Source organism: Ambystoma mexicanum, chromosome 3p (genome assembly GCF_040938575.1).
Source record: "Ambystoma mexicanum isolate Mex_15411 chromosome 3p, UKY_AmexF1_1, whole genome shotgun sequence".
Lineage (NCBI taxonomy): Eukaryota > Metazoa > Chordata > Amphibia > Caudata > Ambystomatidae > Ambystoma > Ambystoma mexicanum.
The window spans coordinates 333,952,104-333,978,758 of NC_090925.1; the positions used below are offsets into that span (position 1 = coordinate 333,952,104).

Genomic DNA, 26,655 nt, shown 5'->3' on the forward strand with positions numbered 1-26,655 from the left:
GATAGCTATCTGGCTCTCAACACCGCACAATGTGTACCAGACCGACGGAGAGAGGTGAGAGAGTGCTGGACGTCTAAACGTTCATGCTTTTATGCAATTTTGAATAATATTGTCCAGCCTCTCTTCATGTTAATAATTTGTGGTCTAGAGTTCGTGCCTAGTTCACATACGGATCATACAATATTGTACAAAGGATTACATAGGTTTGCATTTCCATAGAGATACAATGGCGATGTATGTTCTCAAATCCTGTAGTAAGCCTTATTCTATATTCCTGCACAATGTAGTTCGGCCTGTGTCTATGCTCGAGGTTTTTTCTACATTGTCCCCAATGTATATTCAAGGATGAGTCTTTGTGAGCGCAGACAATACTTAAACAACAGTTCAATTGCAGTGCAAGGCCTCATTGCCTAGTCTAAACAGTCGGCTCTTGGACAATCTAAACCTTAACAGCACTCAAAGGTCAAGAAGCCTAGTAGCAAGTTGAAAACATAGTCCACCATTTTAGAACGGAGGAGGCAGACTGATAGAAATCAAAATGGTGGATGAATATTAAAATGGCGGCGAAGTGAACTCAAAATCGGAACTTTACAATGCGGTTTTCCTGGTAGAGCGACTAGGCTTAGGCCAATATAAATATAAAGGAGGCACTATACAATTACCATTTAACAGCGAGGAATGGCCCATTAAGGGTGGCCAGACAATCCAACCAGGAAGACTGGAAGAACCAGAGCACAGGCAGGGATTCCACCAGCATCGAGAATCAGAGATGCACAGACAAAGGTCACAGAGCAGAGCAGGTATGGCCACACCAGGATTTAACAGCAATCCACCTGGTCAGTAGTCTTCAGGTGAGTTCAAGAATGGATCTCGGGAATGTCCAGGCTCTCCCATACATTTGTGGATTGGGGGGGAAGTCTGGAGGGCCCCATCCTGGTACTACCTGGTTCACACGCAAGCTGATTATGCCTTTGTGTAGGCTTGGGATGAGCCTACATTCGCAAAACGCGACGTTTGTCTGCTCTTCATGGTCCTTTAGCGGGGCCGATGAAGGACGCAGACTCTTGTGAGACATCCTTAAATAAATATTAAGTATTTATTAAAAGGATAACAACTAAATTTCCCTACTTCTATGGGGTATTCTCTACCTAACAAACTAACTACAGTCCTAGTCAGTCGTCGGTGAATGTCTTAAAGTGAGGTTTATTTCTCTTCTATTTAGTTCATGGGCTTTATTTTCTATATTGTATGTCTTCCTTGATATATATCTTCTTTTATCCTTATCTTCAAGATTGTTTTTTACAGGCTCACTCTGTCTGTTATTTTGTTTACTTTGGCTGTGAAGAGTTGGATTGCTTTTATAACGATTCTCATTTCCTTCTCTGGTTCTCACTGTTATATTCTCATTATCTTAACTGTGATGAGTTTGAATACTCATACTACGATTCACATTCACTAGTTCGGTTCGCACTGTTATCTTCTCTTTATCTTGACTGGGATGAGTATTAGTACGTCTATAATGATTCTCATTAACTTCTCTTGTCCTCTATTATATTCTTGTTATCTTGACAGGGACAAGTTTGAGAACTTTTATAATGCCCCTCATTCACGTCTCTTGTCCTCACTGTTATATTCTTGTTATCTGCACTAGGAAAAGTATGAGCAATTTTATAACGCACCTCATTAACCCACCCAGGTCTTGCGTTTTCCCCTTTACCTGACACTCTGGGGATATCATCACAGAGATTTCGCTTTGTTCGTCTTCTGTTCTCTTCTTTTATTGTTGGATTCCTTTTTCCTCTCTCAGTAGATCCTACTCCAAGTATTCCTCTCAAATTGCTTTCTGCTATCCCAGGTACCAATACGTTATGCAGTCCCAGTTATGTAATGGTCTCTTTATGGTTACCCGGATCACCGGTCCATCACTGGATCTCCGTGGTTGCACCAGCACTGGCCGCTTTTCTTTCTCCAGCTGACAGGACGCTGCGTGCCTGACCCTTTGACTTTGGCTTGGTAGCCATTTTGTATTTTGTGGCTCTCTCGGATTCTCCCGTCTCCTCTGCCTTCTGAGGTTACGTAGCCATGGGTCTTCCCCAGCGTATCTGTCTCTCTCTCTCTCTCTCTCTCTCTCTCCTTCCGCCTGTTGGGGCCTTTCGTCTCTTTTATTCTTCATCCTCATCTCAGTTAAATATATTGCTTAGTTTAAAGGCATATTCACATTCACTTGTGTACAGTAACACCTATGTTTTCTTTGTTCGTACAAAATCTTTGTAGGTTATTGTTGAAGAAGTGATGTTATTAATGTCCTTAGGTCCTTATCCCCACAAGGGGAGTCTCTCCAAATGAGGTCCCGCTTACCTCTGCCCCTAGGGAAAGAGTGGCGGACGGGCTCACATGCCTAGCCTCACAGGGTGGAGGGAGTTCCCCCTTGGGGAGAAGGGGTGAATTCCTGCAATTCGTCACAGTCGACGCAGAAAAGAAAGGCCACCAGACACAATAGCGGGTAGCAGGACTTAGAAAAATGCCTTAGTACCTTCAAATGCCACCATATATGGCTTCAGTCAGGGTATAGCCGCAACTTAATTACAAAGCTGTCGACAAGACAAGGTACCATACTGTCTAGAGGAGATCACTGAGGGACCAAAATGGGATAATTTTAATAGCTCCCCTGGTTTAAAAGAACCCCTGCCTTTGTAGCCAAATGGGCTAGCATAGGACAGCACATCAAAAAGGGTTGCAGAGACTGGGAGGTATCTCTGTCTAGATACAAAAAAAGTAAAAAAATCATAGAAGTCAGCAAAAGGTTTAGGGGACAGCTTTGCTGAAAAACCTCAAAACGGAATTCTGCCTTAACGATTCATTTCTACAACTGGCTGGCCTCTTTTCGCCTCTCCATCACCATCCTATGCTGCAACATGTGGCGCAAATGCCTCCTTTATTTCTGTAGATTGCATGATATTATACCTACCACAAAGCTTTTCATGTGTGTCCATCTGCATCCTCTTTCTCCTCCTTGTGCATGTTGTCCTTCCTATTTGTTAGGATGTGATGTCTCCCCTACATTCAGGGAGTCAGACACTGACCCATAGCTAGGCAACAGGCATTCCCAAATGCTCTTGGCTCCCATAATGGTAGATGTGACTGAGCAGTTAAGGGCACCTCTTAGAAAGGCATTGAGATGACACCGAGATACCAAGATCAATATCACACAAATATAACATTCATTAAGAGCAGGTCTACACTCGGATGATGTACAAATATGTTACCTTCTGGGAATGTAGGTAAGGCTGTGCAGGTGACAGTTAAGTAAATGGTTGAGACAGATTTAAGCTCACCGGCAGTGTTCAACGTCCTGGATATACTAAATCTGGTTGTCTGTATCGTGTAGGTGTCTTCCGACCCACAGATTGCTCACTCTGCAGCCAGGTTTTCATTTAAATGATTTTTAGATATGGGTTTGCTTCTGATTGGCAGAGTCCGATACAGTTCTGGATTTTGGGAGGCAGCTCTGTTGGAGAGGGGGAGGTGGGGTAGACATTGTGGATGATAGATGACTCACTTGAGACGGTGTCAAAGCTAGTCTGCTGTTCATAGTGGTTGCAGGTAAGATGCAGTCGGTCCCCAACGTATGCAGTTCAGGTGAGATTTGGACTCCTCTGAGTCGCAATAGTACCATAGAATTCTAGGGTGTTCGTCAGTTCGGTAACAATATGTGTTAGGCAGTGTCTGTTGTCGTTGCCCCGGGTTTCCGTTGTTCCTGCCTCTTTGTGTCAGTTCAGTGTAGGGATGAGCAACATGGCTTCTTGTGGGCTCTTCATATTTTCAATCCTACTGTTTCTGCCTGGTTAGGCAAAGGGACCTCCGATCTATTGGTTCCCCCAAGTCTTGAGAAGTCTATTGTATGCAGACACAGTCAAAGGTATGCCATCAGATTGGTCTTGCTTGCTCACATTCCTTTTGAAGTCGGCGTTGTCTTCTTGTGCTTCGGGGATTCATCCCAAAGTTGGGATTGGTAAGGGTCCAGACTCCTAATAAGGAAGCTGACACAAAGGTGGCATGGTGGTGGTTATAGACTTTTATGTTTGCATAAAAAGGACCTCACTATCCCCATCTTCTAAGAGGGGTTTCCCTGCCGCAAAAGTAATACTAAATGGTCCGTCAGCATGTCCGTCAAAATAAACTTCACCGTCCTGTGTCAAAACCTACTTCTATCCCTCACACTACAACTAAAGGATAATCTAACAAAGTTCCTTCTACAGGAGAATGTCTCCCTTCTCCTAATGCCTGGATAGTGTTCAAAAGAATGTTCTCTTGTGACAAAATTGACAGGGGAAATGACTGCCTTGCCCCGTGTTGCAGGTTTCACACAGCCTTTATACAATTCTACGTCCAGGAGAATGGCTCCATTCTCCTGGTATAGATTTATACAGTTTCCAATAAAGCCAGGGGGAATGACACCCTTCCCCTGGTGTCTCTAGCACAACTCCCAGTTTGGCACCAGGAAAATGACTCCCTCCTTCTGCTATTGCTTAGCACAGTTCACAACAAGGCCAGCAGGAAAGACTCCCTGGTCCTGGCATCTTTCGAGTATGTTCCAAGAGCTTTAGCCTTTCTCCCTGATGTCTTAAAAGTTCTCTCTCACAATCTTCAGCTTGATGTACACTTTTGCACTCTGTTTTGGGGTTGGCAAAGTCCCAAATCTTTCTTTGTTGGTCACTGGGCTTCGTGCCGCCACTGCAACAGGAAGTTGTACTTGCTTGCTCATTTCCCTTTTTGTTGGGGTCCCAGACTCTTCTCTGCTGGTCAGTCGGCTTATTACTGCCATTGAAATGAGGAAGCTCAAAGAGGAAGCTCACGACAGATGCTTGGTCTCCAATAAATGGGCTCTACGACCCTTCTACCGTGGTCAGTAGGCTTATTGTCACCAATGCAATGTGTAAGCTCTCCTTGGATGCTTATTTTACAATCATTGGGGTCTCCAACCCATCTGTGGTGATCAGCTGCGGCCACGAGGAAGCTCCCTGCACAAACACTCTTGACTTGGATTAGGGCTCTTGTGACGGCCACTGTGACTAGGAAGCGCTCTTCCTTGTTTGCTCCAATCGATTAAGTTCTGTTTCTGGACCTTCAGTACCCGGTTCGTTGATTTACCATTTCTCAATGCCAGAAACAGGGAACCCTTTGCTTTCCCCTTATTCCCACCAGACGGCTTGGGTCTCCCGTTACCTTCTGAGGGATCCTGGCCCTGCTCTGGTTCCTCAAGGGGTGGGGTGGGTGCCACGTCTGCTTCCTTCTGCTTTCCTGCTCTTCAGGTGTTCCACGGGGGCTCCCCAATTCACAGGCCAGCACAGTGTTGGCACCGTTATTGGACCACACGGTCCACCCCCTTCTAGAGGTAGTCCCACTGCTCATCCTTCTCCTGTGCAACGTTGGTTCTGCTTCTGCAGGACCTGATGCAGACACCCTCTGCAGCTTCATGGTGTTCTCCGTCCTCTGGTCTACACTGCTTCCTGCGTTGGGCAGCTTCCACCGCCTCTTTTGCTCCTGGGCTGGCTTGACAACAAGGTAAATCCTTCCATATTTATAGGAGTTTTCCTCCTTGGAGAAATACAAGAGTCTTTTACCTGTTCTACTGAGGCGATCTCTATGCCTCCTCAGGGCTTCCTCGTCCTAGTACTACTGGACTTTAACAAGTTACAATTTAGCATCTGAGTACAGGAAGGCATAACTGGTGGTCTACTGGTATGCTGGATGATGGGGTTATTATGGGTATAAAGCGGCTGTGGTCCACACTATATATCCTCATCCCCAAGAGGGAATCCCTCCCATGGAAGATCCTCCCGCAAGTTACCACCCGTAGGGGGAGTATTGGTTAGTGGCTGCACCACCCTAGCCTTACCGGGAAGGGCTCCACCGTGCGGAGAAGTGGTGTTATTTATCGATTCGTCACAGAGGGCATCCTTGGAAACATTTCATCACCACACTATAAGCATATGAGTTAATCTGTTTCCTTTTACACAAAAGGAACAAAGAGTATCTAAGGAACTCCTACTAAATCTCTGTCGTAGGGGTGTCCTCTGATGTCTCTTGGGATGAAGCAAGCAGAATCCCTAAACGTATGTGCCCGGAGTCACCTCAAGGTTCTCATGCAGACCACTGACTCCACGGACGCTGCTGTTCATCAGAGGCTCTGCAAGAGTAACCCTTGTCTAAAGTTTCTCCGCTCCCAATAAAAATTCCTGTCTACAAAAGCTGGTGCTGAGACTCCGCCCTGGCTCTCGCAACGTCCTTTGTCATTGGTGCCTCGTCAGCTGCCGCGATCTTGGCGTAAGGACACATCCAGGCATGTTCGGCTTCATGACTGGTTCCTGCAGCTATTTACGACCCAGTCCTTGCGTCATCGGTCAAGTCCTGCCTTCTCCTCACCAGGGACGTTCTGCCAGTGTTGGCCACCCGCCGGACACGTCCAGGCATGTTCGGCTTCATGACTGGTTCCTGCAGCTATTTACGACCAAGTCCTTGCGTCATCGGTCAAGTCCTGCCTTCTCCTCACCAGGGACGTTCTGCCAGTGTTGGCCACCCGCCGGACCATCTGCATTGGTGAGTCTGGGGTTCTGTGGGAGATCTTGAGCACATGGATAGTGAGGAGGGTAGTGGACAAGTCTGGGTAACGACTACTCTTCACTGGCATTCCACTGCACAGCTATCCATCCCAGCCCTTCCTGCTTCTATGCCACATGCTTGAGGGAAGACACCCGTGCCTGCCCCGGATGTTCCCTGCCTACTCGCCTTCCTGATGCCTCTTGCTATTCCCAGAGGGAGTGTTTGGCCATTGCTGCTCATCATTCGTTGCTGTGCAATATCGAGAGAGTTCAAAGATCGACAGCAGGTCTACTTGGCTCAGGGAACATGCCGTACACCATGTTCCTGAGAGGCCAGAGGTCTCTCCGGGCACGTCAGCGTTGTGTCCTGGATGTGGGTGCATCTGGGAATAAGCAACACGTCGAGGTCTCTTGCCAGATCTAGAGTTCATGACGCTCATTCTCATAGTGCTCTGCACCTGGATGTGCAGCTCCCCTCAGCCCTCCAGTTTAAAATGCATGGCCTCATTACACGGATGGCGGTAATGGTTAACGGTCACCGTTAATGGTAACCGTGGCCGTTAACCATTACCGCCTTACTACGAGGTCCCTTAGCGGGTTGGTGTTTTAACGCCTGCTTTTTGCAGGCGTTAAAAACCAACCCGCTAAGGGACCTCGGAGCTAATTACGGCACAGCAAAATTGCGGTGCCGTAATTAGCGCCTTCCCCATTCCCATAGAGCCCTATGGGGCAGAAATGGGAATGGGCAAGGGCAATGGCGGAAGGGGGATTTACCGCCCCTCCAACCTTGGAATGGGGCGGTAAATCCCCTTTCCGCCAAGGCGGTGCCAGTATTTTACCGGCATGAGCCATGGCGCTAATAGCGCCATGGCTCACCGCCTTCCGTGTAATGAGGCCCATTGAATTTAAAGCACCAGAATTCCAAATTGTAAAAAAAAAAGAAAAAAAAAATCTGCCTTTTAACAGCCATATTTGCAAATATTAGTATTGCCTTGCCTCAGAAATGTCTTCCAATTCACATGATTTAATCACATTAACATGATCCTTCGTCTGCATGCGTGTCTTCCAGTCCTGTCTACACTCGGCTCACAAGCAGTTCTCAGCATGGTATCCAGGTACGTGTGCCTCACCTGTCCCACCTCCCTCTCTCTCCCTCTCTCTCTCTCTCTCTCTCCCAGCTCTCGCCCTTCCACGCCGCCATGATCCTCTTCCTCGGACGAGCCTGGGATGCCATCTCCGACCCGTCCATTGGCTTCCTGGTGAGTGGCAGTCCAAGGAGGAAGTTTGGCAAACTGATGCCCTGGTGAGTGATGGGCAGGGCTGACGCATGCAGGGTGGCAGTAGGTGTGGGCATCATATGGTCAGGCCTGAACCTGGCCTCACAAAAATAATCCCTTCAGCCACAACCCTCTCCTGCCCTGCCCTCTTCTGGTAAGGGCATGGCTCGCCTCCCTTACACGTTTGACCAATCACCAGAGGGGGAATGGCCTACTACATAACCCTGAGGTTTACAAATGATCTCACCCCTCAGAAGCCTGAATAGAAACTATGCCGGCTTTGCCACATTTCAAGATCACAAACGGTTGTTTCTTAAAGTGTAATTGCAACCACAAGAGAATCCATGTAAATGGATCTATGGTCTAAAACCGGTGTACATGACACCGACCTTGCAGAAAGCAGCCGTGAAGGCCGCACTCCGCAAGGCCGGTCTTATGCCTCCCTCTCGCTGTCCATTCCAAGGGGAGGGGGAGGGCCCAAGGGGAGGGGGAGGGCCCCCCCCACCTATCTGTACAGCCCCCAAGCCTGTCCGATGGTGGTCTCTATTCCACTTCCCTGAATCCCCGGCCTACTGCGCGTCGAGCTCCGTGACGCGTCTTTTTATGCGTAGGGGTTTCAGGGTCGTGGCCTAGACACCAAGATCAATATGCATGCCTGAAAAGCTTTGACATGAAGACGTTGTTTTGTAGCATTGGTTAACCACATGAAGGCCCAGGTGTATTTTTGGTTTAATCTAATGTGTGCTCTGCCCTGCTGTTGTGATTTGCTCAAATATTTACAAATGGCTATGCACATAATGAAACCTCGTCAGATGAGATGTATTGCTGGCTTTAAGAACAAGGAGAAAGTTAGATGTTTGTCTCCGTAGGTTCTCCGTAGGTTTTGTCGGTATAATCTGCAACCTTTAGCGCTCAAGATGTTTTGGACTACACGTCCCATCAGCCCCAGTAGGCTTGGTCAATGGCTAAGCTCTGCAAAGTGATATTGTTGCAATTGGCACTTTATAAATCATCAATAAATAGAATGGTGAGGGTTTATGGTAGTTGTAGACTAAATCACCTGGAGCGCCACAGCTTGCAGACCCCTGGGACCAACATAACTCAGAAACCCTTAAACTGACGCTTACAGCGCCACCTTGACACTAGCCCAAAGCGCTCTTTAATGGGATTGAAAGGGGAAGTACAGTTGGAATATTACGTTGCAAGGAATTATTAACTTGCTAAAGTAACCGCTTTCTGAAAACACAAAATAACTTGAGAGGTTCTCTCACAGCCCGATTCTATATCAGCCCACATCGTCCTTATGTGGCTTTATATATGCGCTGAATCTGGTTCCATAATGTTTATAGTGTAGGTACGCAAACTTGAAGAAACCCCACATTTGATGGTTAAATCGTTCTTATGCGTCAAAAAATACTGTGCCGTAGTGCATCAAACACATTCTTGGCAAAAGGGAATTGCATAAGACTGATTTGTATTTTATTTAAAAATAGCCCTGTAACTCTGTCAGGGGTCAAGTCCTAAAAATAAAAGTGGGGGGACTCCTCAAAAAACGCAATGGGATGAGATATCACCAGAAATTAGCATATCAAGGTGAAATATGCACATTTCATCAAATTGGCTTTGCATAACCATCCAAATTGCACAGGACGAATGGCATTTCTTTTCATAAAACCAACACGCACACAAAACAAGAGAGGATATTTTCTTCTAATAATGTTTTTGAAAACGTTAAAAGATGGGCATGTTTTAAACTGCAAGAACCAATACAAGTGTTTCCCCTGGAACTTGCAGTCCCGAGATGGGACATTTCACCTTTAGTTGTCTGTTATTTTTCATCCGGTTATATAGTGCAGTGGTCAAGTGTCCGGCCTGCAAACCCGATGACTGTGGTTCGATCGTAAGGTTGGCTTTAATTCAACGAGGACATTCAATGTTTCTCATTTTAGCTGGGGGGCACTGCGACCACCCTCTGAAAAAAGTGGGTGGACTCCGTCCACCCACGTGTACCCTGGACTTGATCCCTGAACTCTGTTGATCAGTGTCACCAAACAGTGTTGCCCTCTCTAGCTGCAAAGCTGACCCTTTACCCAAAATGTGCCTTCTAGGAAGGACTGGCACTGTCTAGATTCTCTGGAACTTGGCAACCTGTACACACACACACTACATAAATATCAAGTAACATAACAACGCAGGCATGTGCATATATATTCTTTGTTATGTTACTTGATATTTATGTAGTGCCTAACTGCAGTCGTAATAGCCTGGAAGCGTTGTGGGGGGGGGGGGTGGCTTTTCGACAGACCATAGTCTTGACATACATGAATTCAAAGAGCATTACGTGGTGTGCAAATAGAATTCAAGATCAAGCAGCAGTTCAGTTATCAGAGAAGACTAGAGAAATGACATTGTAATAGACATAGTGTATGGAGTATACTGTACGATGTCTAAAGTTGTTCAGGTGGATTTGTGAATGCTGGACCGAATGCACACTGGAACTCCTCAGTATCCATGGAGGGCTGAGCTTAAGGTTGAACTGTAAGTATGTAACAGAGATATGACTCCCAAGAGCAACTGTCTGCAGCTGAGGGCTCTGCCAAACATTACAAGCCCAGTGTTTACAAGAACAATAACATGCACATTTCTTTCCCGTTTATCAGAAAAAGCGAGGAAGGACAGTGTATACAATTCAAGTACTCTTGCCAGAAATATCTGTTTAAACCATCATGGTTTGATGATTTTGAGAAGCGCTAGGAGGCAATCAGTAGTTTAAAGGAAGGTGTGTACAGGAGGATAGCCCAAGGAGGCGGAGACGTATTACAGTAATACGCAAAGTCTGGCCACATTCAACACAGAGATTCTACAGCAGAATAAGAGGGAATTTTTTTTTTTTTAAACTTTCTTTATTGGTGTTTTTCAACATAAACAGTAAGGCCATGCGCCGGGCGTAACGTGAGACCCTCATCCCCCCTCCACCTCCCACCCCGCCCATTATGATAACATTGTATTTATGCGAAAGTAGTTATCCGCGTAACGCAGCCCTTGGGTGTTGAGCTGGTGCTTGGTTCCTGCGATGGAGATGGGTGTTGCGAGTCTGAGAGGTCTGACGTTGAAAGCAGATATGCGATGTATGGGCCCCAGATGGAGCGGCAAAGTCTTAATGAAGTCGGTTTCTACGTCTTGACAGTATGTAATGTCTTTCAGCCAGAGCTGCGGGCTTGGTGGGGGGGGGGGGTCCTCTGCCCCAGTTGAATGCGACTCTCCTTCATGCTAAGACTAGTAGTAGGTCCGTCAGTTTTCTGACTTGTGCTCGGCAGTGAGGAGAGGCGCCCTACTTGTGCCGCAAAAGTTTTAAGAATCTGGCCCAACCATGTTCTCTCACCAGTTGCTCCCTCATGTGAATACCATGATGTGCAATTTCCATTCTTATTCCATTAGCTATTAGTAATGTAACGGTGGTCACTGGGATCACTTTCCAATGTTTATGAAGACCGTAGTGTTCTTTTGACATTTGTCACCTTATTCTAGTCCATCTTCTGGCTACCTTGCCATCCTTCCAGGAATGATGAACTTTGATGCTGGCTGAATTACGGGCGCTTTTCATGTTCACTTTCCACTGCACAGCTGCCCGCCCCAGCCCTTCCTGCTTCTACGCCACACGCTTGAGGGGAGACGCCCGTCCGTGTCCCGGACGTCCCCAGTGCCCTCGCCTTCCTGATGCATCTGGTTATCCCTGGAAGGAGTGTTGGGTCATTGCTGGCCGTCATCCTGTCCTGTGCGGTGTCTGAGAGTTCAGAGCCTGGCAGACAGTGTGTGTGTGTACTCGGCTCAGGGAACATGGTGTGTTCAGCGCACCTCCTGAGAGGCCAAAGGTCTCTCGGGGCGCATCAGTGTGTGTCCTGGATGTTGGTTTATCTGGGAATAAGCTTGGTGCAGTCTGGAAAGGGCAAAGGTCGCGGTCCCTCGCCAGATCTCGCGCACCTGGATGTGCAGCTCCCCTCAGCCCCTCAAGTTTAGAACATTAATAGACTCCGTCCTTCTGCTGCTTTCCCTCCTAAACGCAATCCACCGCGCACTTTCAAACTCTGTAAGAGGATTTGCTTTGCTATTCAAGGGGTTCTACAAGCCTTGCATAAGCATAACAGCGCCAGAAAATGATTCCCTTAGGCGAGCATCACAGACCCCTTATCCACAAGCTGTAGGGAGGTCAAGACCACTAGCAGGCAGTGGTCGAAGTGTATGAAAAGAAGTAGTGGAACTATGTTTCCTGCTGGCCTGCCCTCTCCCCACAAACGCCATCACCACGCCCCACGCACAATACAAACCCCCAAACACATGTGCCTGCTGTTTAAGGGAACGTTTAGCGCAGAGCCCTGAAAGTGGAAGTTTCAACTTCTTCCTACACTTTTATATTAAAACGAAACCATTGCCGAATGGTTTCTTTTTAAAAAAAAAAAGTATAGGAACAGTAAAACTTCATTTTAAAAAGTAGAGGAGCACCGCTCCCGCCCACTTCGACCACTTCTAGCGGGGCCTTATTTCTTCACACGCGTCCTCTGCTTCTGAGCCTGCTCCAGCTTCTACAAATATGATTTTGCATCTAAAATGGGAGATATTTGATCATCCTTTGCACAGACCGATAACTCTGCGCCCACTTGTTCTTTGTTTAATAAGGTCTCTCCTTGTTATTCCCCTTACTTCATTATTTACTGGAGCAGTACAAGATGTAGTTCATGTATTCTCTGGTACACAAGCCAAGCCATTGCTGATTAGTGCCTGCATCCTTAATTCCATCTACCTTTTCTGCTTTGTCATCATATTTAGTCATTCTGTACAATGGTTCCTTTCAAGCAGGATGTTTTCCGGGCAAATTTATAAGGCCACTATTATTCGTTTGCTTGAAGAACCGTAATCTTGATGTTTCTAATTGTCAAGCCCAGGAAGTGCAGGGACCTCGCGGCATCCTGCTGACGCACACGCTCTCATTTCTGGTGAGAATAACGAGAAGGGGCACGGAGCGGTGTTAGGTGCGTCGTCTGCCCTCCTCATCGTCCGCCTCCCTAACCCCAACGTCACTTCCCTGATGTACGACTCAAACGCGTGCCGTCCCACATAATGATGTGTGAGGGCTAGTCAGGCGCACCCCCGACATGACATCTCCCCCCTTTTTAAGATGACGAATCACTCAGTTTGTCAGCCCATTTCGTCAATCAGTCTCTGTGGCTTCATGCAACATCTCTGAGGCCTTGTGGGAAGGCCAGTCACCGGCGGGGGCGAGAGCTCTCTCCCACCACTGACATCTTCATACTGTTCCCCATCTCTGAGCTAGAACTCATTTGAATGGCTCTCATCTGGACTGTCATGGGTCTGTTCCCACGCGAGTGCCGGGGAGGCCACGACCCTCTTGAAATGTGACGAGTTCCTCGTCACGGATGCTTTTCTGTCCCCACTGGCTCTTATCATAGTGCCCTTCTTGTGGGTCACTATCAAGTGTTCCGGTGCAAACGTGGAGTCTTCCTTTTGACCCTTTGGTTGGTGTACCATTACCTGATCTCCTAGTTCAATTTTGCATTCCTGGACCCGCCGTCGGGTGTCAGCTTGCTCTTCTCTTCCTGATGTTTGTGTCTCGCTTGCGGTTTGAGCGGTGTTGGTGAGGACTGGGTGGGTTCTTCCGGTAATCTAGTCTTGACAGGCCTGCGAAACACTAGGTCCGAGGGGCAAACCCCTCTGGTGCAGTGTGGGGTGTGGCGGTATTCCCGCAGCAGCTGATAGTGATTGCTCAAAGGGTTTGTTGAGGATGGTGGCTATCTGCAGAGTCGTTTTGATGCTCACCATAAATCTCACGACTATGCCGTTGGCTTCAGGCCAGCGCAGGGTTATCTTCCTGTACTGGAACCACATGTTTCTTGCGAAATTCTGAAAGTCGTGTCTAGTGAATGGCGGACCGTTGTCTGATTTATAACGTTTGGGACCCGGTATGTCGACGGCATGCGGTCCAGCACCGAGATCACGCACATGGCAGACATGCTCTCGACCAGATAGGCGCCCGGAGAGCGGGAGTGTTCATCTATCGGCAGAACATAGGTGCCGTTGTGAAGAGGACTGAAGAAGTCCACCGCCTGTTCTTCCCAGACATTTTCGGGGAGTGGCGACATTTGTAGTGGGTTGGGGTGTGGAGGCAGAGTCACCTGTGGACATGTTTGGCATCCACCTACGATTTCCTCTAACTTGGCGTCCAGTTTGGGGAACCACATCTTTTGTCGATGAAGGAGACGCTTCGTTGACACCACCCCCCCGTCCCCCCCCCCCCCCCCCGGTGACTTTCGTGTGCCAGCCTGACTATCTTCTCTTGAAGTGACTCTGGAATGATCACTTTGCAGCATTTTAGGACGATATGGTCATCCACAATGGACAACTCATCCTTTACCAGGTCTAAACATCAAATGTCGTCCCATATGGACTCGTTCTTGTTTCTGGCCTGATGTTTCAGATGGGAGATTCTTTCAAAACAACCTGGTGTACTCAAGACTCACGCAGCGAAGATCCTGCTACATGTCCTAAAGATGGAAGTCAACAGTGGCTGCATACTCAGCTTCAGGACGGCAATTGACATGGGACAGATGGGAGATTCTTTCCGACTTGATGCAGTGAGTCACGATGCTGAGGGCCTTGTCTTGCTTAGACGCGGCAGCAAGGTCGGGCCAGGCCACCGGGAGTGGCTGTAGATGGTGTATGACGTAGTTAATATACGCATCTGCGACGGATCCCCCTGTAGGCGGAATAGAAAGTCTGCTTGGTTTTCCTCCTTGCTGGGGTGATGTTCGATGCCGAACTTGTAATCCTGCAGGTACAAAACCCCATCTGGCTATCCTGGGGGGCATTCTGGCCTTTGGATCCCCATATATCGTTAAGAGGGCCTGATGGTCTGTTATGACTTTTAATGCTTCCCGAAGAACGGGTAGATGTACTCACAGGCCCACATAACTGCCAGGCACTCTTTCTCCGCCTGAGAGTATCCCTGTTCCGTGGCCGTGGGGCTTCTGCTGGCATAGGCTACCATGAATATGTTGGACGGATCGGCGGGGTCTCTGTGTGTCAGGATTGCTCCAAACCCCACGCAACTGGCATCCACTATTACCTAAACCTTCCTTTCCGCATCAAAGTATGCCATGTCCTCGGCTTGGGCGATGTTGTTGCGAATCGTTTCAAATGCACTCTGCCAGTCTCTTGACCATTCAAATGGCTGGACTTTACGGGTGGGTAGTCGAAGAGGGTTGCTCGCTTTGGCATAGTCCTGGAGATATTTGGAACAATAGCTTGCAAGGCCCGGGAAGGACCGCAGTTCGGACGTGTTTTTGGGAGGTTGTGCTGAGTTGAGTGCTGCCACCTTGCCAGGATCAGGCCGCATTCCTCTTTCTGAAAAGATGTGCCAGAAGAATCAAAGCAAGCCTTTTCCAAACTCCCGTTTGGATTTGTTGAGGGTTAGGCCTGCCGCCTCGAGTGCAGAACACACCCTGTCTAGGACCACATCGTGTTCTTCTTTGGACTTTCCAAACACAGGGAGGACATCCTCCGAGTAGTTGAGGCAGTTGGGTACCTGTCGTATGACCTTATGAATCTCCTCTTGAAATAATCTCGGCAGCCGACGAGATGCCAAAACTGAGTCTTTTTTATTGAAACTTCGCCAGGTGTGTCACGAAAGTGATGATGCATCGAGACTCGTGTGCAATCTCGATCTGGTGATACCCTTTCATGAGGTCCAGTTTGGTGAATACCTTCGCTCTGTGCAGTAAATGTATCATGTTGGTGATCCTTGGAGCTTGGTGTCTTTCGCGTTCGTTCGATCGCTTCGTTGGTTCTCCTCATGTCTACACATGGTCTTATAGATCAGTCCGGTGAATTCTTGGGCACCGGAACTATGGGTGAAACCCACGGGTGGGGCCGGTGACTGGCTCGATCACTTGCGGTTGCAGGAGTTTGTCTATCTCCTCCACTTGCCGCTGTATATTGACGGGTATGCCCCGGTAGTGCTGGGCCACTAGTCAAATCTCGGGATTGATGGGCAGTTGTATCTTCCGGTGTTTCAGTTTTCCCAGCCCTTTGTGCAAATTTGGGAATGCCGCCTCCACGTCTTCCAGAATGGCAAAGTACTTGTGGGCCATTAGCTGGTATAAGATGTGTACCAGTCCCATGTCAATTGCCGTCCTGATGCTGAGTATGCAGCCACTGTTGACTTCCATCTTTAGGACATGTAGCAGGATCTTCGCTGCGTGAGTCTTGTGAGTACACCAGGCTGTTTTGATGCCCTTGCATGCTAAGGGCGTGGTCGACCTGTACGGGTAAATGTCAACCTTTGGATTTTTGAGCTTCGGAGGCCGGGCGAGGGTGTTGTAGGCCTCTTCTCTAATTATATTGACAGTTACCCCTGTGTCAATGAGAAACTCTAGTGGGGCATCGTTGACGTGGAGCGTGAGGACGGGGCTGTGTTGAGTGGCTGTGCTGTTGTTGAGAGCCCATATGTAGCCCTTCTTTCTTTGATCATCTCCTGACAAAGGGGAATCACGAATTTTCTCCTGCCGATGCGCCTAGAGCCATCGGGGTGCCAACGGTCATCTAGAGTGTATGCGCTTCTGTGTTCCCCTTCTTCCTGCCTCTGACTCCTGGGTTCACCGTCATGCCTGTTACCTGGCGGGCTTGTCCTGGTGCTTCTCCGTCATTCTTGAAACATTCACCTGTTAGGCGTGGTGACTAGTGCATTCTTGCAGACAGCCCGGAAATGGCCATCTCCCCCGCATGCTGCACATTGCTGACACAGAGCAGGGCATTCGCTCGTGTGGGGATATTCCTACCCGCACCGGAAGCATGTAGCTTCTGCCATTCTGCCTGTTGATTTGGATAGACCGTTTCTTGATGGCATCTGCTTCTGCGGGTGTTTGCTGTATGGTGATCTATATGGTGATCTTCCCCAAGCGGTTGAGCTGACTCTACCGCCGCTTCCATTCGAGCCAGGGTCAAAATGTCCTCCAGCGACCGCTGTTTCTGTAGTAGCTTCTTCCTAAATGTTTGTGACTCACAGCCCACTGTGACCGGAGATCGCAAGGCCACTTTGTTCGAATATCGGTGGAAGTCGAAGTATTTGAGTTTTATGCTGAGCCTCATGATGAAATTGTCAAGAGACTCCCCTTTGTCCTGACATGTTGTATGGAAGATGTGCCTCTCGTAATTGACATTAGTGTGGGTGCAAAGTATTCTGATGATAATTTCTCATGTAGGTTGCAGTATGATGCTGTTTCCAGATTCAGTAACTCCCCTGCAATGTCTCGTACTGCCGGTCCAACTGCCATGGACATGGTGTTCTTTAAGCGTGCATCGTCCATGAGCCCTATGGCCCCCACTTAAAACTTGAAATCCCTTAACCAAATTTCCCATCAGGGCCCCAGATTGCTGGTATTCCGTAGGTCGAAGGTATGGGGCACGTGTAGTACCTGTGAGGCGCCCCCGGCTGGGGTTTTCGGCCCTGCAGTGCCTCCCAGCGTGGCATCGGCTGATGTGGAGGAGACATCCTGCTCCGACATGGTGGGTGGCTATAAAGGCTGCCTTTTGGGCCTGTACTATGGGCCTGCTTGTGGTTTTCTGGCTTTTGGTTCCAAATCCGCTTTGTGACTGGCCAGGACACCGTGGCCTCATGAATCTACTGGTTCACCCCTTGGTCTTGGGCTTTGTGTTCTAACTTCTTGCCCCTCTACTGGAGCCTTCAGCAGTTGCTGGGGGTGCTGCTGCGATGTCCCCCGCAGTCACACACATGCTGGGTTTTGTGGCCGCCTGTCAGGTGTGCCCGTGATGAGGAGGGAGGGGACTGTTAGATGCTTGTTTCCCGGAGGCCTAGCACGAGGGGCTGGCTCCGGTCCAGGAGGCCGCGTGGCCTTAGCGCGGCCTAGGCAGGAGCGCTAAATGAAGACACACACACGCTGGTTCACATTCGCCCGGAACTGCCTCCCACTCCAGGGGGCGGGGCTTTTATTTAGCTGCCCTACGTCACCGCGCTGCGGGACGTAGGGCGGATATAACATTCCTCCTTTATTTCAAAATAACCTAACAAAACAACATAAACAACATGCTCAACTATAAACTCCTGCCACTGCTGTTGGCTTAGCATACATAGTCATTCAGCCTCGCGGGCGGTCTCGTGGTCTTTCTCACTGTATCGCTTCGCTTGGGGGCTATCCCCGCTCGGTTCGTAAGTCTGCTCACCTTCACTGCATGTGTCCTCACTGCTGGGCAGTCTCGGTGATTGCCAGCTGCGATCCCCTGCGGATTCCTCCTCGGGGTCTTGCGCCGGCACGTCGCTGCTTTGTTGCTCGTTGTCGTCGTGAGGCCCCTCGCAATCCGTCCAGAGGTGCTGGGGCACGGGCTTGAACCAGGAGGCGTTCCTTGTTACTTCCCGACCTCCCCGGGTGACAGTTATCATGGTCCCACGCCGGTTGCTGATAGTCCATGGCAGTTCCTCGTACCTGGTGTCTAGCTTGGATTTCGTGGGGTTTCGCAACATGATGACTTGGTCGCCCACTCTGTGGTCTGAGGGCCTTGCTCTTCTCTTGTCGCTCATGTGAGCATTGGCACGTGTTCTCCTCGTTTCCACGCGTGCATGGTCGACGTCGTCAGGGGTCCTGCTTGGATGATGGGGAATTGACGAGTTGATGATAGTTCCGAACATAAGGTCAGCAGGTGATATGCCCGTGGTGCTGTGGGGGGTGACCCGATAGTTCCTTAGGAACCGGAATAGGTCGATCCTCCACGGGCTGGCGTTTGCCTTTGATACTCTGAGTACCTTGTTGATGGTCCTCATGAATCGCTCGACATCCCCATTGGCCTGTGGCCACCTTGGCATGATGTGGTGGTATTTAATGCCCAGTTCCTGTATGTATGACCTGAATTCCTCCCCTGTGAACGGGGGTCCATTGTCACTCTTAATGGTCGTGGGCAGACCGTGGGTGGCAAACATCTTTTCTATCACCGGGATGACCACTTCCGCGGCGGTGGACTCCAGTATCTCGACCTCTGGATAGCGTGAGTGATCATCGATTGCCACCAGTAGATGTAGACCCTCTCTGATTTTGCAAAAGTCAATGCTGATCGCTTCCCATCGTGCCCGGCCACGCTCGGCCGATAGGATTGGTTCTGGGTCTGGTGGCCCACTCGTTATTTGGCAGAGTAGACATGTGTTCACTAGGTCCTCGACACGATCGTCAATGTGAGGGAACCATACCCTGTGTCTGACCTGGGCCTTTGTTCTTGCAAGCCCTTGGTGTCCTTCATGCGCTAGGGCAACTATCCTGTCTTGCAACCTTGGGGGTATGATGATGCGGTCACCCCTTAGCAGGAGCCCTCCTTCAGTGATTGAGAGGTCTTGTCGAACCGTGAACATGCCTGCTAGGAACTCCTTGGCCCCCTCGGTTCTGTTGCGTGTGTGCGACATGAATTCTTTCCAGTTGCCTGACATGATGGCATCTTTTACCAGATCGCAGCAGGGGTCATTCTGGGTTTCTGTTGCAATGTCCTCAATGTTTATCGCTTTGGGCCTCATGGTGTGGACTACTTGACAAATGTGCTCCTCCGTTTCTTCGGCGACTAGCACTTCCTGCTGGGTGGCTGGTCGTGGGTGTCTCGACAGGAAGTCAGCGGGGTTGCCGCTGCCCGGTTGGTAGACAAGTTCGAAATCATATTGCTGGAGGTGTAGCAGCCACTTGGTGATTCTGGCTGGTGGGTGTGCCGATGACCCAATGAAGATTGGTAGTAGGGGCTTGTGGTCGGTGATCGCCGTGAACTTGCGCCCATATAGGTACATGTGTGGAAGTGTCGACACCCCCATAGAACGGCGATTGCCTCCTTTTCTATGTGGGAGTACCTTTGTTCCGTTGCTGTGAGCGCCCTGGATGCATATGCAATCGACCTTTGTGTGCCCTCTTTTGTGACCTGCATCAGGATTGCTCCAAGTCCGACTGGGCTGGCATCCACAAATAGTTCTGTCGGGAGGTCCGTGTCATAGTAGGCCATCTTGGTATCAGTTGACAGGGAGTCTTTTATGCTCTCAAATGCTTCCTGGCATTCGGGCCCCCAGTCCCACTTGGTGCTGGCCTTTGTTAGCTCCCGCAGCGGTTCGGATAGGGTTGCTAGGTTCCGAATGAATCTGCCACAGTAGGTGGCCATTCCCAGGAAACTGCGCACCTCGGTGGGAGTCGTCGGGGGGCTGGCAGCTTGGATATCCGCCACTTTCTGGGGATCAGGTGATATGCCGGTGCGGTCGAACCTGTATCCAAAAAAAGTTATTTCTGGTTTTAGGAATTCGCACTTCTCTCGATGAATTGTGAGTCCGGCGTTTTCCAGCCTGCCCAGTAGTGTCTTGAGTCTCTTGATGTGTTCCTTGGTGTCCGGTGCGTGTATTAGGATGTCATCGCTCACGTTCAATACCCCTGGTATGATTCTGATGACCTCCTGGATGGTCTGTTGAAAAACCTCTGCGGCCGATGATATGCCGAAACTCAGGCACTTGTACCTCCTCAGACCTAGGTGGGTTGAGAACGTGGTGATATAGCGCGACTCTCTGTGGAGCTTCAGCTGGTGGTACCCCGCCTTTAGGTCTACCTTCGAGAACACACACGATCCAGTGAGGTCAGTGATGATTTCATCAATTGTAGGTGTTGTGTCGCTCTCTTTTTATGGCTGCATTGGGCAGGCGCATATCAATGCAGATCCGAACTTTTCCTGGCTGTTTGGACTTCCGGGTGACCACCATCGGGGAAACCCACGGTGTCGGTCCCGTGACTTCTTCAATAATGCCAGCGGCTTCGAGTGACCTTAACTCCTTCTCAACTTGTTCCCTCATGTGGAACGGTGTCCTTCGGTGTCTTACCGCGCGTGGTTGCACTGATTGATCAATATGTAGTTTGATGGTCTTTCCCTTGAGACAGCCTATCCCCTTCTGTAGCTTGGGGTGTTGCCTGAGGAAGTTCTCGACCTCGGACGTGTCGTCAATGTGGCATATGAATTTGACCACGCCCAGGTCTTCAGCCGCATCTCCGCTCAGCAGGCTTTCAATTCCCGCCTTGACAACATAGATCTTCGACCACAACTTCTGTTCGTCATGCTCGAGTGGTGCGGAACCTCCCGATGACTGGTAGAGGTTTCCGACTGCCGTAGGCAAACAGCCGAGTGTCTGTGGATTTTAGCTCGGGCCGTGGTGCGAGGGTTTGGAACACGGTGGTTGGCATGACGTTTACCGAGGCCCCCGTGTCAATGGTCATCTGTATGTCCTGGCCTTGTATGTTGACCATGCATTTTCGTCGCCTGGCGGTTCTTTTCGACGGTGCTGGCCCTTGGTTTAGTGTCGATACTAAGTACACCTTTCGGCCCTTTCCTTCGTTCTCCGTGCCTGCTGTTTGTCGTAGGGCTGAGAGGTCATCTCCTTCTTCCGTCGAGGAGTTGACTACCGCTACCCTCCTCGCGCTGGCTTGTTTCTTTTTTTTCGATGACCCTTTTTCCTGGGATCCTTGCGGAGGCTGTAGTGGCGTGTTCACTGATCTGCACACTTTCGCGTAGTGATCCTTCCTGCCACATGCACCGCACGTGGTGCCTTGCGCCGGGCAGTTTCGCCTTCCGTGCCTTTGACCACCACACCATCCACATTCGGTTGGTCCTGGTGCTCGAGGCTGCCACCTGTTCTGGGTGTAACCGCTGCCACTTTCGCTTCTCGTTGATTGTCTGTCCGAGATTTGAGCAACCATCGCCGTGGAGAGAGACGGCTGGAGTTTTTGTAGGGTCACTTCCATGTTAGCGGCCCTGGAGTGGGCAAGTTCCCTCTGTCGACCCAGTTCCAGGATGCGTTGTAGAGGGATGCCCTTTTCGCTGAGCACGAGACGCCTCAGCTTCTCCGAGTGAATTCCATTTATGATTTGCCTCCTAATCTCCCTTTCAGTGTTCGTAAACTCACACGACATGGCCAGCTTCCTCAGCCTCGTGTGGTAGGCGTCGAGAGTCTCATCGGTGGCCTGGATGGTCGTGCAAAAGATAAAAGTTTCATAGTCTGGATTTAGTTGCGGGAGAAAATGTGCTGTTAGAGCGTCCTTTGCACTCCGGTATGCGTCTTGGCCGTCATCCACATCCAGGGAGTTGAAGATGCGCAGCACCTCGTCGCCCACACTGAGGAGTAGATGAGCTTTCATCTTTCTGGATGACGTGACGTCCTTACATTCCATGGCCATCTCAAACTTCTGTAGCCATAGCTGCCATCTGGGCCCACTGGACGATGGGTCTGTGAATGGGTCGAATGGTTGGATCAACGTCGACGAACTCCCCTGCGTGCGAGGCGGTGGTGACGCCATAGACAGGTTTGCCGCCATCCTGGACGGTGTTGAGGGTCCAGGGGTAGATGACCCAGTCGCCATGCTGTTGCGTGCGCTTGGTCAACGATTCTCCGCCCTCTGGGTTCGTGCGCGCCCTGTGGCGAGGCAGTGTCCCACCGGCACTTGTGCTCCGATGGATTGGCGCTTTGTGGCCTGTGTGCCATGCAGGAGACGTCGTGCAGGTGATGACCGGGATGACACGAGAAGAGAAAAAAAAAACATTTTTTCACCCCCTGCGGATGAGGTGTGGGAGGGGAATGAAGAAATTTTTTTTTTTTTTTTTTTTTTTTTGGGGGGATGGGGGGTCACGTGATCGTGGGGGCCCCCACCGGGTGTCCAAAAATTTACACGGAGCGTCCGTGTGCGAAATCGTGGTGGAGCGCGTGGATGCTCGCTCACTTCCTCGTCGCCATTGTTAGATGCTTGTTTCCCGGAGGCCTAGCACGAGGGGCTGGCTCCGGTCCAGGAGGCCGCGTGGCCTTGAGCGCGGCCTAGGCAGGAGCGCTAAATGAAGACACACACACGCTGGTTCACATTCGCCCGGAACTGCCTCCCACTCCAGGGGGCGGGGCTTTTATTTAGCTGCCCTACGTCACCGCGCTGCGGGACGTAGGGCGGATATAACGGGGACTTCCCTTCCTCCTCATGGGTCTGTGCGTTAGGGGCTGCTGCTTGGGTTGGGCTAGGGGTAGGCCTAACAAGGGGAGGCGCGCCGATGCGCGTTGCTAATGCCCAACGGCATCCTCCAGGCCCTCCACTAGCTGCGCCGTAACGTGGCTTTCTTCCTTCGCCCGTGTGTTCATCTGCCTCGTTGTCAAAGTCAAGCCCAGGACACGTGGGGACCTTCCGACATCCTGCTGACGCACACGGTCTCACCTTCGGTGGGAATAACGAGAAGGGGCACGCAGCGGTGTTAGGTGCGTCTTCTTTTAATAAAATACACAAACCGGAATTGCCTCCCTAACCCCAACATCACTTCCCTTATGTACGGCACAAATGTGGGCCGTCCCACATAACGATGTGGGAGGGCTGGCCAGTCGCGCTCACAAAATGACACTTAATCCTTTTCATTTTCGTCCTATTTTTACCTTAGGTTCTAAAGAATTGCACACTCTCAACTATCGGCTTCTCTTCATACTTGTAACGTGCTCTGCTCTCTTCATTTTAGTCCGCTTTTTGGTCCTGGGCGCTCCACATGAACAGCTCTTTTTGCTCTTCTTCATGCTATTTTGATGTTATTGGATTTCTATGCTTCTTTTGGCCATCTTGATCACGCTACACTTGTATACACTCTGTTTTTGGTCTTGCTTTTCATGGTGTTCCTCTTATCCTTAAAATCATTCATTTTTGGGCTCCTGGAAAGCGAGTCCGCCAGGATCGTCTGGGGGCGGTACGGGAGCGTGTGTATTCCATCAAGCTTGCTATGTAGAGGCAGGAAGGGCTGGAACGGGTAGCTGAGCAGTCGAAAGCCAGTGGGTCTGTAAGAGGCGTGAAGGGAACCCGTACCCAGACTTGCCCAGAGCCTCTCCACTGCACTGTGCTCAGGATCTTCCACGGACCTCCAACCTGAACGATCCGGCGGGCGGCCAACACTGGCAGAAGGACACTCTGGGGCTGTTGTCTGAATTGTTACGTGATCTTCATGGGTACCAATCTTCATTTGTATGAATTCTTGAGGGTAAATTTGTGTGTTTATTGCTCATTTCCATGCTCAAGTTTGTCTCGTGGTGATTGATCTGTTTATTAATCTACGCACTTAATTGTCTATGGTTGTGCATGTGAAACTGTGTTTAGGTGCAATACCAACAGCCCTAAAGAGTGTGCAACACTTTACCAGTGCTTTTTTTCTGTGTTTTGAGGCAACAATTTCTATTTTCAATCAAGTAACAATCCCACGTTAAAAGGGGAGGATGTACATCACCCCGGCAGGGTGTATCCTGCCACAGTGAACCCAGTGTGGAATATGAAGTCATCGCTAGGCCTATTTCTGTGCAGCGGCTTCTGACTTTCTATCCTCCCCAGTCTACAGAAGCCTTGGGTGTCTTACTGAATATGAGCAATTACATTGATCTAGATACAATCCTCTGATTCGTTTGCTGTCTTTGTCCGAAGGGGCACCACTTTTGCCTTCTTAAAAAAAAAAAAAAAAAGAGAACTACTTCAAAAAAGAGCTTGGCCAAATGACAGGAATATGACGTTCCTGCCCCATCTCTGGCGATGTATGCAGGGCTTCAGTTCGTCCCATTCTCTATGCAATGGGGGAAGCGCCCAATCCTATCGATTGAGCCATTCATTCATGACTAGAGTCACATTTAATAAATGGCAGCTGGAGACTGGGAAATGTCACCTGCCAAAGCAGTGTATGTGCTGGATTCCTTCAAAGTTAGCAAGTAACATCGCACCCATTACATAACTTTGTGTAGCCATTCTGCAGACCCTTATAAAATGTTAATCACAAAATAAACCCAATTTTTTAGAATATTTTATTTCTATGGAGATGTTCGTATATTTGACACAAAAGACCAGTACAAACAGAAAAAAAGCAAAAGTTTAAGGGGACCCATGGAATGAGGCAGCAGAACCCCAAAATATGAAATTCTGCCCTAATTACAACTATGAGAAAATAGACCGCTGCTCTGCTGCAAGAGTAGGAAATAAAAATGCCCCTAGATTGTTCCCTGGGTGCACGACGACCCCTATAATGAAGGAAGCACCACAGGATCGAGACACTCGAGAGCGTGCCTGTGGGCGCGCAGCTCATGGAAGTGCCTCAGAGTTTGCCCAGCAAGTCTTGGCATCTGGTGCGCTACCATAGAAATTAAATGACTGCTTCCTGGTCTCTCTTGCTGCACCTGTGCCCAGAGTATGGTGGCGCACCAGGGGAGACAGAGGAACTGCTGCAACCATTGCTTTGGCACCCTGCGGGTCCTGTACTAGGAGCTGGGGGAGGGGGGAACCAAACTGCTGCCTCTGGCCCCATGTCACCCTCTGAGATCACTTGTTTCCACGGTGGAGAGGGAGTTAATATATATATTATAGTTAATGCTGGGGGGAATCAACTGAGGCAGACCCACAATTCTGCCTGGTTACTTCTTCTATTGAAGCACCTGCTGAGGGTCATCTGCACCAGCTAGTTAATTCACCTGAACCCGAGGCATTTGCCGTGGAATTTAGATTAGAAACCGAGTTCTGCCAGTAATCAGGCAGGATGAACTGCCTGTTGGTCAACTGTAGCAGTGGTTTCTTAGCAAGGCCTAGATGAACCAAATGAAGTCAAGGGCATGTTAGCCCAATGTAAGGCTTTGAAAACAAATGGAAAATGTGGGATAAATGGGGGAAGCAGAAGAAAAAGGTTTCCTTCAACCTAAATAGAAGATGCTCCACGCCAAAATGGCTGCCGAAAGCAACAGATTAATTGGGCCTAAATGGAGTAGAAGCACTTCCGGATAAAGGTCACCCCCACCCCCATTACATCCAAGGAACTAATTCGAGCAGGTGCCAAAGATTCTTCTTCGTGGATGACCTATTTTTCCTTCTTTTCTGTGGACTTTGGTTGATCTTGGACCTTTGCCCTGCTGTTTGCTTACAACTTCTTTATCCAGTTTCATTTCGTCCCCCCACCCCCATGTTCTCCCCAATGACACTTAACTTTTATCGCTTCCTATTGTCAATTTTGTAAACCTATGTTATTCCCCTCCATAACTGCACAGTATCATTTTCCCCACTTCTGCCACCAGAGAGTTGACATCTTGTTTGCCCATTTGTCCTGGGTCTTGCAGGGTAGCAATTAAGGCAGAATTTCTTCTTGAGGGTTATGCGGTCTCATTTTATGGGACACGTATTCTTTTTGCTTCCCCTCCTCTATTTCTGGGATGCTCTAATTTAGTGTGGTGGTGAGAGGGACATCTGCTAAAGGCCCTCTGCCACTACATCCCCTTTTCACTCCTTAAGATTATATAGTTCTCTACATGGTGGAAGCTAATATTTAGTTTTAGCTTTACCAGTGTTTTAAGCCGATTTACCATATTAGTAGCCCAGTTTTTTTGTTTTTGTTGTTATTTACGACCCTCCGGTATCTGAGCGCTGCTTATTTACCACAGTGTGTTGGGCTCATTTATCGACCTCGGAAGGATGAAAGGCTGAGTTTGGCCCTGCCGGGATTCGAACCTGCAGCAGCAGGCTCTGCACGGATGTCAAAGCGAGCAGTCTACTTGCTGTGCTATATGTCCCTTTCTTGAGCCACTGGCTTACTAATGTTTTTTTTTAAGTCATACTCTCATTTTGTTTTAGGGGCTTTCTTTGTCCAAGGAACCCATGTCCTAAAATGGGTGTTCACTCCATGTGGGCTTTTTGTGAGCCCAAGATGGTAACCGCTGT

At 49.4% G+C, this 26,655-nt stretch overlaps 1 protein-coding gene across 2 annotated transcripts in view; it reads left to right on the top strand.

Annotated features, from left to right (window-relative positions):
• Positions 1 to 26,655, top strand: part of LOC138580398 (sodium-dependent lysophosphatidylcholine symporter 1-like) — a 586,401-nt gene that overhangs the window by 132,139 nt on the left and 427,607 nt on the right. For both annotated transcript variants that reach the window (XM_069650918.1, XM_069650917.1), the window contains exon 3: positions 7,781 to 7,905. In XM_069650918.1, coding sequence (XP_069507019.1) covers positions 7,781 to 7,905 — 125 coding nt within the window. The remainder of the gene's footprint in view (positions 1 to 7,780; positions 7,906 to 26,655) is intronic.